The following is a 16,634-nucleotide window of genomic DNA, read 5'->3' on the forward strand; positions in this document are numbered from 1 at the left end:
AACTTTCAGAAATGATAAAGCGTCGTTCCACTTTAGCAGGTGCGCGGAGGCTAGAAAATCAATATGGCAGCCTACAGTAGTTGGCGGTCAAGATTAAATAATCTTCAATTTTGTAAGCAATTGAGAGAAAATAATGGAAAAGAATCCCACCAGCTTACTAACAATACCAAGCATTTAATATCTGTCATTGATGGCGATTTGTATGCCTGGGACAATTTCTCCGCGAATATTATTTACTTCAATTTGAAAACATTGCTAAACACAACCGGTGGGGATGAAAACAATGAAACTTCTTCTCAAAGACATCAGGTAATCATTTATATAATATGAATGAAGGCATGGCCTTGAATGAGAGTGCAGGTTAACGATAGAATAACAATAATTAATAATAATTAAATAAAAGAAATTCAACCTTATCTGTATGTAATGCAAACTATTTTGTCTTCTAAGCATATGTATGAAGGTAATCTTCTATGAATATAAGATGAAAGTAATCATCTCTATAACGATGACGTCATTATAACATGGCGTATGATGTCAACAAAGCCGCCATCATTGCTTGGTAAAAAGACTTGGGAAATTAGGTCAAAGCTGTCAATTTATTCCTTATGAAGCATAGAGAATATCCAGGAAAAATAAAAATAAAATGTAAGGGTGTTAAGTTGCTACAAAACATCCCTTTCTGTGTTTGAAACAATTGTTGTAATTTATTTAAAGAATTCCAGAATATTCACTCCGAAACTACCCAGATTTACTGCAATCTAGTTGTCAACAAACATGGCGGCCCCCATGATCCGCCATCTTTTTTCTCACTTTTTTTTTGACTACCCGTGGGGCATAAATTTTCTGAAACGAATTGATGTATATGTATGTGTTACCATTATAGAAGCCGTCGAGAGAGCTACGCTCTGATATAAAGTAGATTGATCTAAAAGCATGTTGGGGAAGATTAGCTTTCAATTCTCGCATTTTAAAATCTAAATTGAATAAATATTCAGCCAAGATGTTAAATTTTTGCTCAAAACTATGTCAAATGAAGCCTAATCATGTATCGAGCTTAGGATATTATTAATGTGGATATATACCATTTCGGTAGTTGTCATCAGAATAGATCAAAATCAAAGGCTTAAATTATCATCTAATTTGATTATATATCTGTAGAAAAGGATTGTGTTGATTAAAAATGATTGATATTTTCCATTTTTCAGACATTACTTTGTACCAATGCACCAACATATGAAGTTGAAGGCCTTCTATTCAATTTATCCGGAAGTCACATTGCTATATGGGGACATGGTGGTATCCATGTAATTGAGTTGCCAAGAAGATGGGGGAAATATGCAGAGTTCGAAGGAGGGAAAAGTGTCATTTCCTGCAGGTAAAATTTGTGGATATTATTCTACTGCTATCATGTACTATATTGTTTGTTATTACCTAGTTGTAGACATTGTAATAAATGGATAACCTATAAGTTTAAGGGATATAGTTGTCTTAGTATATCCCTTTTTAACTGATAAGAGTTCAAATTGTTCTTCCATACTTTTAATCTCTAATTCATTTTCATCTCTTCAGTACTTCAAGAAACATTCCAAAATGATTCTGACAATAGACATCCTCATTCCAATCAGGCTACTAATGTTGTTTGATAACAAAAGCAAATGTTATTACAATTGGTATGATTAATGCATAAAGTAATGCTATTTTTGTCTTCTAATAAAGTTCTATGTTGGTATTAAGGAGATAGTTCACATTTGTGCCATTATCTGAACACCTTATGCATGTTAGGCACTTTGAATTATTTCACTTCACATTATAAGCATCTTACAATTGTTGTTAATTTTTCAGGACCATATCTGTAGCAGAACGATATTGTGTGAGTCAAGGGGGGGTTAAAATTCAACAGATAGCTTGGCATCCTGGTAGTTCTACTGATAGCCATTTAGTAATTCTGACTTCTGATAATATACTAAGGTATGCTTTTGGGTATTTTTGAAGGACTATTTTCTTTTTAAATAAATTGCAGGTTGAAAAGAGACAATACTATGTTGTGTATGCTTGAGAATAAAGTAAAACTTTGGATTGACAAGACAAAAGCCTTGCCAGACATGAACCTTAAAACCTTTTCGATCCGATTGATTTGATATTTTTAGCTGACATTTTTACTCAACATTTTAAGCTGACATTTGGACTTGACATTTTTAGTTGATGTGTCTTGAGATTTTGATATTGCCTGTTATTTCTTGTACATGGACATATAGTCTTCAAAACAAGGCCATATTTATCGTTTAATATTTATTTTTTCAGTGTGTATGACATGACAGAACAGAACAAAGCATCTCAAACTATCAACTTAGACAGCATTCATTCTGATCTCAACATATCACCCACTAAAATATCATTCAGTGCTGCCCTTGGTGAAAGAGCTGTAGCTTTTGACTTTGCTAAGCCTATAGAATTAAAGCCTAAAAAGAAGGTTTTGGGTATACAACCAGATGAGACAGATAATATTGTTTGGCCAGTTTATCTTGTAAAAGGCAATGGCAATGTATGTATTGCTTATACAACTACCTTGATGGATAGGTAGGTTTATATATTATTTATAGTCATAATGTGAAAAGCACTGAAAGAGCTCAAATCAGTGTTATTTTGTGTTTTGAAAGAAAGAAAGAACCATGTTGGTACTTGGCCAAGCCTCTTAGCATAAATCGTTCCAGAAATAATCACTCAACAGACTCTCACATGAAAAATGGATAACATGACTCTTAGGCTCAGATTTACTTCGTTAAAAAGGAATAGAACAGCTTTTATCTGTAGTTCTCCCCATTTCATAAATATCCTTTTTAAACAGTATCAACATGCTAAAAAACTCTAAACAGCTTTTTTTTCAAATCAGATAAGAATAGATGTCTCTTTCAATCATCTTCAAATGATTGTCATATTTTTGTATTGCAGAGAAATCAACTTGCCAGTTCAAGGCCCATTAATGATGCACCCTCCTGCTGATGATAATTATGGTGTAGATGCTTGTGACATTATATGCTTAAACACAACTCCATCTTTATTTGTGATTGTAACTTGTGAAGGCAAACTGCACCACTGTTTATTACTTCCCTCCAATGATAATGATTCATCTGTTCATGTGAGTTTTACTTTCAGAGATTAAGGCACAAAGTTGTCAAATTTAAGATAATACCTTGGGATTTCTGAATTCTGTTTTCCTTTATAAGCAGTATCAGTGGGTTTTTTAGTCTGTTTACTTCTGTCAGTGATTTAGGTTGGAAAGTTGTATATAGAAAAAGTGTCATTGATTTAATAATATCTTGAAGCCAAATGCTAGTCTGTGCTTGTTTAAGACTCCTTGACAGTTGAACTTCATGACACAGTAAACTTAAATAGTTCCCCTGCAAAAGCTGTCCTCTGCATGGCACTGCTTGTTTTAATAATTTTCTTAGAATTGCGCTTTATTAAGGTTCATTATATTTTCAGTTTGAAACCAGTAAGCTATCAAGTGACAGTATTCTGTATGAAACATTAGAAGAACCAGCACTGTACGTCATTGAAAGTGTGGAACTAGAACTGTCTTTAACTACACCTCAATATAATACAGAGGAACTATCATCTGATGATTTTACTTGTCCTGTTAAATTACAGAGAGGTAGGTTATTATACATTATAAAATTTCAACTAGTTTCTATTAAGTTCCCTATTTAATTTGAATTGTTATCAGATGTGTATTATGATCTTCAAGGGTAAACCACATAAAAAAACCACTAAAAAATCCCCTTTTAGATTGTGACATACCTCCAATTGTAATGGTTAACGCTTTTAACATTCATATGAATTTATTTAGGGATTTGCTTTAAAGTTATCTTGTATTTATGTCACTGTCACTCATAGAGTCATGTGTAAGACATTAACTGAATTTTACTTTTCTCGTTGCAGAAATAATTGCCTAAATAGCTCTTTAATTATAATTATTATTCTTTATTATGGATAATTTGTCTTTATTAACCGAAAAAGTTACAGCAGAACATTAATCTCTTGTTCCTTTTGTGTCAAGGTTGCGGTATTTTTTTTGTACAGGTCTTACCCTAGTTTGTTGATGACAAATTAACGTCCGCTTACAGCTTACTGATTTCACAGTTTATGCTTATTCACTTAACCTTAATGCACCACTATTACATCTCAAGGAATAGTCCACTATTTCACAGGTGGTGATTAATCATATTTCATGCATGTTTAAATAACCCCTTATAATATCTAGTGAACTGCTACTGCTTTTATAAGCCCATGTTGTATGTATGTTAATGTAGAATTATTATTGTCAACACCCAAGTCCTTTAGTTTTCAACTGATTTTCATGAAACATAGTAAAGGAATCTATTTTCACCAAATGAATGCCGGTTGTGATTTTCTTTTTTTTTCAAGGCCACTGTATTAGCATTAATATCCTTGACTGACTTTTGTACACAACTACTTTTACATATCTCTGTTTCTGCCATTGACAAATGTACTCAGAGACAAAAAAATTGGTTTTCTTAATCTTCTTTCTAAACTTTTGTGTTTGAAGAGGAAAATTATTCCATTCAATTTATACGACCAAAAACAGCATTGGCTTACACTTAGAAAGTTGTGATTGACATTTTATTCTTGAAGCCAAAATCAGATCATTCATGGATTCAGTTGATCTAACTGATGCTTTGCAACCAATTGGAACCATCTTGCCAATCTGGATCATATTCAGAATTTCATGTGGGGACACTCTTTCATGTAACCAATAATCAGCAGACAGGAATAATGTTGAACTGTCATCTGAACTGTTATTGATAGGCCAGATTTATTTAATAACAACATGACAATAATAAAATATTTTCACTGTTAAAATAGAGCTCAATTCATCAATTGTAGAGCGATATAGAAATAACAGCATAATTCAAGTTTTAGTTTAATTTTTCTAATAACATTTATATCCATGTTAGTTGTCTTTATGCAAAAACTAGAATTTGATTTGGCATCATTATGGCTACCATTAGCCACGTTACTCATTAAAAAACACTAGGATGACTATGTCTTATTCTTACACTAAACTGAATTCTAATCATTAAATACAGTAAACTATTTGATATGAGTGTTTGTGACATGATGTCACTAGACACTGTCACATTGACGATTATATGATAGTTTTTACCAAGTTAGACAATAATAAATTTATTTTATTGTGATGGTTAGGAAATTCTGATAATGTATATATTGACCCTTGAGGTCATCTTAACACACTAATCTTGTGTAATATAAAATTTCTAATGGATGCAAATATTTGAAAGAAGTGACAAGAGATCTATCTCATGGACAATGTTGATAGCTATAAAAATCTAGGCGTAGTTGAATTGTTGTCGATTCTAGATGATTCTGTCATCTTATTTTGACTGCTATTAGAGATAGAACTCTGATATTTTTTAAACACTTATACAAAACATATATTTCAGTCACTTCTAAGCACCTTTCTGTGAAAAAATGAACATGCTGCATATACATGTATTCAAGGTTATTTCTATGGTGAAAAGGAATTTTGGGTAAATTTATGTATTACATGCAAATATAAACAAGAATAGTGTTTATAAATTTAAAAAAAAAAACACTTTATTTAAAAAAAAAATTCCTGCAAAAATGAAATCCAGGGTGTTGTAACATTGGAATCCTTATGATGGAGTACAGAAATGATATGCATCAAACAAAATTGTGCCCTTTACCGATATAATAATTTTCAATTTATTCTAGTACCTTATTCAATCTAATATTGACTGAATTTCTCTAATTTAGCATATCAATAAAACTTTATTTTCTAAAATTAAAATCGACTACAAGTAAAGTGGCAACTGAATTGATTAAAAAGTAGGACTTCCCTCTTCAAATCCTTCCTTCATGATTGAAGAGCTAGTTGCATAATAATCACTTTTCTTATGAAAATATTTAATTTGTTTCAATGAGTTGAACTCGACCCTGATCAAGACAATAAAGATAGAGGTTTTCTTTGGGATGAGGGTGAGATTTTCAAAATCAAAGTGGTTGAAATTTGCTAAAAAGACACCCAATGCATTTATGTCAATAATGTTATGGAAATTTCGAATGCTACACCAAAATAAATAAATGTTGAATCAGGGCTGTCAATATCGGTCTTATTTTTCTTTTGATATTAAGATGACAATAGTGAAGTATCACAAAACTTATTTAATGTGCCTGAATCTGTTATGTGTGAAAATGGCGTCCAATTTCCCTTCCTAAGAAACTTTCATATTATCATTTAGAACATATGGATATGCTCCTTTGGATGGTATATTCACAATGTCAAGCTATTACAAACTGCATCCATTTACCTTGATTGTATTAGTTACCTATAGCAATTAGCGAATACAGCCAATCAGAGCCCTTAAGGCTTATTGTTGACAGATTTTAGCGTACAATCCAATCAAATCACTGCATTTACATACTTCTTTGGCTATTACATCAAGGTATAAGACAAAGTTTGTAATAGCTTGACATGGTGAATATGCTAGATTGGATATACATTGTGTTACAGCAATGATATAAAATGTCCTAACAACTCTAATCCTTGCCATCGCTGGATACAATCACGTCAGAATTGACTATTGTAATGCTTTTACACTATTCAGTAAAGCATTTTTCACCAAAGAATTGCATTACATTTTGATATAAGGATAGTTCTTAAAAATAAAATTTCTATGTACATTGTCAATTGTAAACTGCTTAAAAGTGTTGGACCACCCCCTTTAACTAGATTCTAAGAAATTTAAAATTCAGCATGGTACTGTTACTATTATATTATAAAGTAAATAATTAACTAATATTGTTCACAGGTGTAACTCTTTTCAATATTCAAATTACTTTCACCTAGACCCTCTGCACTTCTAGTCTTCAAATATTGAATTTTTACACTTTTTTGTTAAAGATTCATGTAATGTCACTCAAAAAATGATTCATACAAAAACCATAGACTTAAATCACAAGGATACAACAGATATATACCAATCCATATTATTGCCAACTATAAAAATCTGTGAGGTAGACATGAAATGAGTCCATCCAAGATCATGGCAGATGGAAATAAACTTACTAAGCTATGTATGCATAGCAAGATAAGAGTTTTCTGACCACTGGACTTGACCCCTCCAACTAGCTTCAAGATAGCATCAGATGCAACTTTGAATTGATTCAAAAACCAAAGTACTTAACTTGTTATTTTAGACTTACTCTTGACTCAAGACTCAGATTATAAAACAAACTGTTCTTAATGCATCAAACTCAAAAACCGAAAATTTGGGGTTGACCATCTCCCAAGTCTTAATTTTGCAAATGTCAAATTGATGGAAAGTAATATAAGTACCATCATAAAAAACTTTGATAAATTATTTACCCAAAATGAAACACTTATCTAGGTGGGCATCATTCAAATTTCTCATTGATTCTTAAGAAAACAATTTTGAAATATTCTGATTTGATTAATTTTAGTCTATAAGTAAGTGACTTTGAAATATTTCTACTTGACATTGATATCTGTAACTATTTACCTAGCTTGTTTACTTGTCTTCAAAAACCGATTAAAATTGTTAAGATTAATTACTGGTAGAGATCAGCATGTTCACAGTGTCATTGTAAAAATGACAAATACCACATCTAAACTATTAAATAGAAAACAATTATTAACAGGCCTCATCTGTTACTCTTAACACTCTTGTCAAATATCATGATGTCACACTGGAGGCTATAGCCATCACACAATTTATTAGTGAAATATATGACTGTGTATTTACGATTTAAATAATCCATTTATTTTATGTTGATGTATCTGCTGAATTTTAATTTACCATAGATTTAAATTATTGTTGTCATTATTTTAGCTTTTAGTGACACTGGCACATTCCTTTATCATAATTTAGGTGGCCCAATTTAAAATAAGAAATGATAAGTTTGGCACTTTTAACAGTTTACCAGCTCTCATTATAAATGACATACAACTATTATAATCAACATTTGGACTTTTTGCTTATAGAAATATAAACAAGGCCATATATTTTCATTTTGAAATTTATTTTGGTTTGAAATTTGAAGATGGAGGTGTGTTTATATTAAATGTAAACATGCAAAGCTTTATACTTTAATCATATTTTAAATATCCCCCAAGATCAGTTGTATTTTATAACTATATCTAATTCTTAAGATATGATTGATTTCGGTATTTTGACACCCAGTGTCCAACCTATACTTAATGTTGACTGAGGCATGTGAATCTCAGACATATGAATGGCCCAAATAGACCAGGGAATAAAGAAAAATCTTGATATTTGATTCGTCCCAGATGGCCCAGGGACTCCGTTGTTGGGGAGCACCATTGAAAGTTCTTGGTATTTTCCAGATCCCAGTACCTATGATAGGTATCATTGTAGTCATTCAGCTGGTGTACATTCTGTAGCTCTACCATGGGCACAAAGTCTTCATACATTTATATCAGATGGTAAGTAAACTTTCAGGTTTGTACTATTTGAATGGGAAAAATACAATATTCTATAACAATTTGTTGAAATTTAAGCATTTACAATTTGAAAAGTTAGTCATACAGACAGTTATGTTCTGATGATGCTTTGACTAAATATAAGAAATACCTTGTAAAACATTCATGTAGCTTCCATCATACTGGTGAGTTTAGTATTTATTTATTTGATAAACATTGTCCAACTTTCTGATATTGCCTACTGTTACTAGTTCCTACTATGTTACTTGAATCCTAAAAAAAAATACAAAACAGATGCATTATATCTATTTTATTTAGATACAGAGAGCAACCCTGTTTTACCAGATAACCAACAATGTGTAGTAGAACATGTTATTTGTACCAAACCATTGACATCCAGGTAATATTTAGTTTCTTCAGAATCCTAGTCTCTACATGGCTTGAATCAAGCAATTAAACTTTGTAAGGAATAGATTTTCTTTATATTGAACAAGTTTTTTTAGAGCTAAAAGTGAAAATAGTGTGTAAAGTGTGAAATGGGTCTGATGTCTGATGCATTCAAGGGAGGCAACTCTAAAATATTTAGATTAATTCAGACAACAGTTGTCTGCATTCTGCAGACTTAAAATATTTTGCCATGTTTCTAGATATTATAACTGTTGTAATTTTGATAGTATACAATAAACTTTTTATGTTGTTTTCAGTCCCACAGCACCTATACAAGGTTTATCTATAGTTACTGATCCATCATTAGGCATCACATTATTAGTATTAACTAGTGACTATTTATTTACTGCATTACCATTAGGGTAAGTAGATCCATCTTTTGAATATCTCAAAAATTGAATAGTACACACAATATTTTTCATTTATTCAGCAAAATTGCCATCTTTATTCACCATTTGGCATGGGAAATCTTTAATTTGATGTATACACAAATCTCCATTTCATTTCAGTTCTAAATATAGAAGTGTAGCTCTACCTCTAGTGTCTGATGCACTAAGTACAACCGTCACATCACCTTTACGTAAACTTAATCGTGTACCATTTGATCATCATATAGCCAAAATATTACAACGAACATCATCCAATCCTTTATTAAAGTAAGTAGAGCTAAAATACTACAACAAACATAATCTGATCCTTTATTAAAGTAAGAAGAGCTAAGATATAACTACAACAAACATCATCCAATCCTTTATTAAAGTAAGTAGAGCTAAGATATTACAACATACATCATGTAATCCTCTATAAAAGTAAGTAGAGCTAAAATTTTCAACATAAAATAATAAGATTTTCAACATTCATTATTTAATCCTTTATTAAAGTAAGTGAAGCTAAATTTTCAACAAACATCATCCAATCCTTTTCTAAAGTAAGTAAATCTAAGATATTACAACAAACATCATCTAATCCTTTATTAAAGTAAGAAGAGCTAAAATATAGCTACAACAAACACCATCCAATCCTTTATTAAAGTAAGTAGAGCTGAAATTTTCAACATTCAATATTTAATCCTTTATTAAAGTAAGTGAAGCTAAAATATTACAACGTACATCATCCAATCTTTTATTAAAGTAAGTAGAGCTAAAATATTAAAGTTACATCATTCAATCCTTTACTAAAGTAAGTAGAGCTAAGATATTATGACGTACATCATCTAATCCTTAATTAAAGTAAGTAGAGCTTAACTATTAAAGGTACATCATTCAATCCTTTATTAAAGTAAGTAGAGCTAAAATATAAAATGTACATCATTCAATCCTTTTTTTAAAGTAGAGCTAAAATATAAAAAGTACATCATTCAATCCTTTATTAAAGTAAATAGAGCTAATATATAAAATGTACATCATCCAATCCTTTATTAAAATAAGTAGAGCTTGAATTTTCAACATTCATTATTTAATCCTTTATTAAAATAAGTGAAGCTAAAATATTACAATGTACATCATCCAATCTTTTATTAAAGTAAATAGAGCTAAAATATTAAAGGTACATCATTCAATCCTTTATTAAAGTAAGTAGAGCTAAAATATAAAATGTACATCATTCAACCCTATATTAAAGTAAGTAGAGCTAAAATATAAAATGTACATCATTCAACCCTATATTAAAGTAAGTAGAGCTAAAATATAAAATGTACATCATTCAACCCTATATTAAAGTAAGTAGAGTTAAAATATAAAAAGTACATCATTCAATCCTTTATTAAAGTAAATAGAGCTAAGATATTATGACATACAACATCTAATCTTTTATTAAAGTAAGTAGAGCTAAAATATTGAAGGTACATCATTCAATCCTTTATTAAAGTAAGTAGAGCTAAAATATAAAATGTACATCATTCAACCCTTTATTAAAGTAAGTAGAGCTAAAATATTAAAGGTACATCACTCAATCCTTTATTAAAGTAAGCTAAGATATTACAAAAAAACATCATCTTATCCTTTATTAAAGTTAGTAGACGTACATCATCTAACCCTTAAAATCATTCATCATATATGTTTTTGTGTTATATAGGTCCAGCTCAAGAACAGAGGTCAGTCAACAAGAATGTTTTCAACTCTTAAGTCGTGCAACACAAGTTTTACGAGAAGAATATATCCAAAAACAAGATCAGGCTCGTATTGAAATAGAGACAAGGTGATGAAAACATTATTTTATATTTTGGCATTGAAATGATGTTTTTAGGTTTCTAGTGTCTTTAATTTTCATTTCTAAATCCTACATAATTTCTGAACATGCGAGCCATGCCGTTCCAATGCCTCCAAAGCTGCATGTAGCAGTTGTGAGTGTAGAACATAAGAGGCATAATGTATATACAATTTAATGATATGTTTACTCATACTGAAATGCTATACGCCACCTAATCCTGGATTATTTTCCTAAGATTGATACTATTGCCAGTGTATATCATTGTGGTGAATCTGACTCAATGGATATGTACAGGCTTTTCTTTGTTATAATTTCCTTGTTCGAATTTTTCATTAATAAAGGGCAAGAATTTTACGAGACCAAAAAAAAAATCAGAATAAAGATTTACAGAGATTAGAAGAATCAAGAAACATTTTACGTGATAAAGCAGAATGTGTTTCTGAGAAATTAGAAAATTCTCAACATCTTCAAGAAAGGAATTTGAAAAGGTTAGTATGTTACTATTTTACCATATGGATGATGCAAAGAAATATATTATGGAATCAATTATCCATTAATGACTTCTGACTTATTTAAATTTTAATCTATATCTTTTAAATTTCAAACAGCATTATTCTGTGATCCATTCGAAATCTTTTAATTTTATATTGGTATACTATCATCTTTACGGCACTAAGATGGCAAACATATCCCTAGACCAATATTACAGCTAAATATTATTTTTGTTAACACAAATTTAAATTTAATTGTTATTTGATTAAAGGTTTATTCTAACATCCAGGATGAAAATCACATTGTTATTTGCCATATATGCATCAGAGTTAACAGAATGCATTAATAAATATTTGTCTATTATTTCTAAGAATAACCAGTTTTGAATCTTTTGAATTAACAGTGACTGTCCATTTTTATTTCAAATGATAGATTAGAACTTATTATGAGAAAGATACAGTCCAGACTACCAATGTTATCAGATGCAGAGAAAGTTTTCAGTAAAGAAATACAAGAAATAAGTGATAATATCAAAGCATTTGAGAAAAATTTAGATCAGGTAAGAAATTGATTATCTCCCCTTTCAGAAATGAACAAGATGGTGTATGTAGTTTGACATTCTTTACTCAAACTTTTCAATACCAACTTTCATTATATACATCATAAGTGTTTTTGTCAGCAAATTTGATTTGGTTTCAATTTACAGGAGTAAGTATTTTTGCAGTATTTTTGCATCAAACAGAAATAAAAATAACTAGAAATGTTTGTACTTGTTTTAGTTGAAGAAGAAGCAAGAATATCAAAAACAGAAGATAGAAAGAGATGATAAATCTATCAGTAATAATCCTCTATTAAAACCAAATCACACAACTCATTTAAAAGAAATATTAAAAGAAGAGTAAGTTTTTCTATAGTTTAAACTGTGATATATATTCTAGTTATTTAATAGTAGGCTTAAAAGTACTAGAGTTGAAAGCAACTGGATAGAAATTTAACAAACTTTTATTAATTTGTTTTTCTCCAGTTTAACTTTTCAAAGACTCTAGGTGAATGGGCTGACACTGAATACGTTCATTTTCTATTTCATTTTTCCCATTTTTAAATTGTTCATATAATCAGATATATTTGTGATTGTATATTGTAGGAGTGATGAAATCAGTAATTTGATGAAGAAAGTGAACCAATTAAAATTAGATACCAATTTATCATTATCCTAGCAGTGCTAGGGTTATATTCAGTCTAATTATGAGGTCAAGGGTGTTGTAATATAAACTGATAGAGGAGGATACAGTCCTCTTAATATTCACTTTATTCTGGTCTATAATATTGATTACGCTTAATTTCAGCTCTTAAGCATTACCACATGTGGATATGAACAGTATCATGATATTCGTAATGTTAGCTAGACACAATGTCCCAGTTTACATTATAAAAATTATTTGTTCCCGGAACTGTCAAGTGTTCTAAGAACTGTTCCAATTCTAGACTATTGAGGCAGGTAAAATTTGGTATCCTTTCCGAGAACAGTTCTTGCACACGGGTCTTGACACCTTGACCATTCCCCACACTGTCTGTTCGCAGACAAGAGAAATGCCAGATGAATAGTTTTTGTCTGGGTTACTGTTATTACCTCGTACGTGAAAAGTGCCATTAAAATGCATCTGAAAACAGCAGATTATTTACACTTCTATTACAGAACTCTTCTTGGATACTCGAAATTGTAGTAGTTAAAACGGTACACTTCTGAACAGGGTTAATATTCAGATAGCTGAAATTAATCCCCATTAGTTGGTAAAGTAACTTGTCACACCGGACAACTGTCATCTGCGATCTTATGGCGACTAGAAATGCACTAGGTTGTGGTCAATCGTGAGGAAAACTTAAAAATAGTCCCTAAAGAATTACAAACTTAAAAACCAGGACCTTATACAGCAAGTTATGAGACCATATTGTGATTTAACTTTTTTGCAGCATTTTGGTCATGTGTGTTGGATCGCCAAATTTGGTGTTTGTTTTGTTTTATGTCCAAAATAAACCTTAGTAGTGGTGATAATTGCACAATGTCTGGCGTGACTTACACGCTTATAGCGACCCTAACACACTCTGAAGGCCTTTCCGGTGTGACAGGTCCTTAAGAACCTGTATGTTATAATGGGGGAGGTCCTACCAATATGATACAGACATCTTTGACATCCTTGCATTGTCATACTATCATTGGGGCAGTTACTCAAATAACCAGAGTTCATCAGATACATATTGTACTTGTAGTTATAATAATAAACTGTTTTTGTTATAAAATTTTTGTTTTTGATTCTAGCCAAAATTGATAATAATCTGCCTTCTTGAGAATGTTACCAAAAATAAAAATTTCTGATTCTCTTCGCCTGTTTAGACCAATCTGAAGAGGGACTGATATTGTTATATAGAAATTGTCATGTTCAAAAATATTCTTTTTTTATTAATACAGTCATTTATAGTTCAACACAATAGAATATTGTATAATTGATTAAATCTTATTAGGCATAGAACCTTTATTTGCAGACTACTTAGTTTCTGTTTATTTTATTATCTTATTATCAATTATTTAATATGTTACGCTAAATTTTCACTTTACTATTCAGTATGTTTTATCTTAGTTATATTGCATATCAAACCGAATGTTAACATAAACATATCAAGTTTTTTGATAGAACCTCATTTAAGTAGAACTAATACAATAGGATTTGTCACTTTAATAGGGTATAGTAAACTATCTCTCGTAGAAACGATTACCTTGTACCATTAATTGTAATGACTCTAATTATACTAAAATCAAAACTAACTAGAACTGTACTAATAACAGTACTGATGCAGGGCGTGTTACGACATTCGGGTACATACGAAGTTGGTCTATTGCAATTACATGGATGTAAATACTTTTCTGCATCTCTATATGCAAATATCCAAAAGTGCCTGGAGTTGACGAACTTTCTGATAGAAATTGGGGAGAATGTTACTTTAACGGACATGTCAAACTCAGGAATTTTATCTATACTGACATAGAGGGCGTATTTATCGTTCGATTTTTCTCGGGTTTCCTTTATTACAATTCTTAGTACAAAGGACATATGGTAGCAGTTGAAAATATTCGATTTTCCAAAATACTTTCCAATACTTTTTTTTGTCGAAATTAATCGAAAAATGCTATTTCGTTTGCTTTTTGACGGATCGATTTAAAATTTTTATGGCGTAGACCGTCGGTATTGGCAAATAATTCTGCATAGTCATAAAATGTTTATCACTTCCTGTTTCGATATAAATACTTCCGGTGGCATCACTTCCGGTGAATTTGAGTTATGTAAGAAATGACATATGCATAAGCTTAGTGTCACTAATACAAAGTGTTATAACTAAAAAAATTCGTACCGGAAGTAACATATAGGTTGCCATATTGGTTTGCCTCAATATGCAAAACTTGCTATTTTGGAGCTATTTATTATCCGTTTTGAACAATTTTGGTGTCAAATGATAGAATTAACGTTTATCTAAAACTTGTTGAGGACAGAATTTTGATTTTCGGTTTTGCCTTTTTTGTACGACCGGATATTTTTTTTCAAAGTTTGAAGGCGTATATCTCATGACCTTAACCTTTGGTGACCTTCATATTTACTATGATGATAATTTGTGACCTTGTCTATCTGATGACCTTTTGACCTTTGAGGTCAGACAACCATTTTCGATTTTATAGGGGTTTAAAAATGGTCCATTTTGAACCTTCGCAGTGTTGTATCTCGTAGCCTAATAGTGATATGGGAATAATTCTTTCGATTTCATAATGCTGAGATTCTGAGCTTTCCAGTGATATACAACATGTCTATGTAAAATTCTATTCGTTTAACATTGTGGTACGAAATTTAAGTTGGTTAATGAGATGTCAGTATAGATAAAATTCCTGAGTTTGACATGTCCGTTAGAATACCATTCTCCCCAATTTCTATCAGAAAGTTCGTCGACTCCAGACACTTTTGGATATTTGCATTTAGAGATGCAGAAAAGTATTTACATCATTGTAATTGCAATAGACTAACTTCGTATGTACCCGAATGTCGTAACACGCCCTGCATCAGTACTGTTATTAGTACAGTTCTAGTTTTATATTATTATGTCATTGGCGTTATAATTAGCTGACTTTTGTTATAGCCAAGATATCTCAGACAGTGTACAGAGTCATGCTTTGATGTATAGTAATGTCTTTAAAATAATAAAATAGTTTTTATCTGTTTGCATAAACATTTCATTACAGAGAAAAACCATTACAATGACAGGGAGGGCATCCCTGGATAATTAACTAAAAGAACTCACAATAGAACACTACATCAATGAATAATTCACACTATTGATTAACTCATGATTATACAAGTCGGGTGTATACATAAATGCAATTTGTATAGTTTTTGTTGATCTTCTGATTCTGCTGATTATAGTAAAGTTGTATTAAAGTAATATAGTAAAGTTGTATTAAAGTAACAAAGTAAAGTTGAAAGATAACGTCTGTATCCGTCTGATACTGCAGGTAGTTAGTGATAGTGGTGGTGTGGTTGTAGATTCTGTATCAATTGGATGGTTTTAACACTGTTAGTTTGGTAGTTTAGGAATTTTCTACCTTGTCAGGTCGAATGCCATGGCGGTTAAACTTGACCCTTGAGTTACCGCTCTCATTCATTCTTTAAAAAAAAACATCCCATATATGGTATTGACAGAAAAAACTTCCTTAAAATATTCATTGAAAAGTTTTTAATTAATTTGTGTCCATTTTCAGGAAAACGACACTACATATACAAAGATAATACGTTCTAGGATAGATCGATTAAGGTGTTGCCCGAGTAAAAGCAGTAAAGGGATTCAGTAACCAAACCTCTGCATAAAAGTAGGTCGGTGTAAAGGATTCAGCACTCAAGGTTCTGTCTGTGCAAAAGTAGGT

General features: G+C 31.0%; 1 protein-coding gene across 1 annotated transcript; it reads left to right on the forward strand.

Moving 5' to 3' along the window:
* Positions 1-63: 63 nt before the first annotated feature.
* LOTGIDRAFT_205604 (hypothetical protein) lies at positions 64-13,968 on the forward strand (the record flags this gene model as incomplete). Its single annotated transcript, XM_009053348.1, has 15 exons — positions 64-309; positions 1,209-1,378; positions 1,846-1,971; positions 2,305-2,580; positions 2,953-3,014; positions 3,536-3,655; positions 8,432-8,530; positions 8,873-8,927; positions 9,232-9,336; positions 9,484-9,630; positions 11,048-11,170; positions 11,524-11,670; positions 12,107-12,233; positions 12,454-12,572; positions 12,819-13,968. 15 exons carry the CDS (start codon positions 64-66, stop codon positions 12,889-12,891), a joined length of 1,995 nt encoding a protein of 664 aa, XP_009051596.1. The 3' UTR covers positions 12,892-13,968.
* Between the last annotated feature and the right edge of the window lie 2,666 nt (positions 13,969-16,634).

Source organism: Lottia gigantea (assembly GCF_000327385.1).
Source record: "Lottia gigantea unplaced genomic scaffold LOTGIsca_2, whole genome shotgun sequence".
Taxonomy (NCBI): domain Eukaryota; kingdom Metazoa; phylum Mollusca; class Gastropoda; family Lottiidae; genus Lottia; species Lottia gigantea.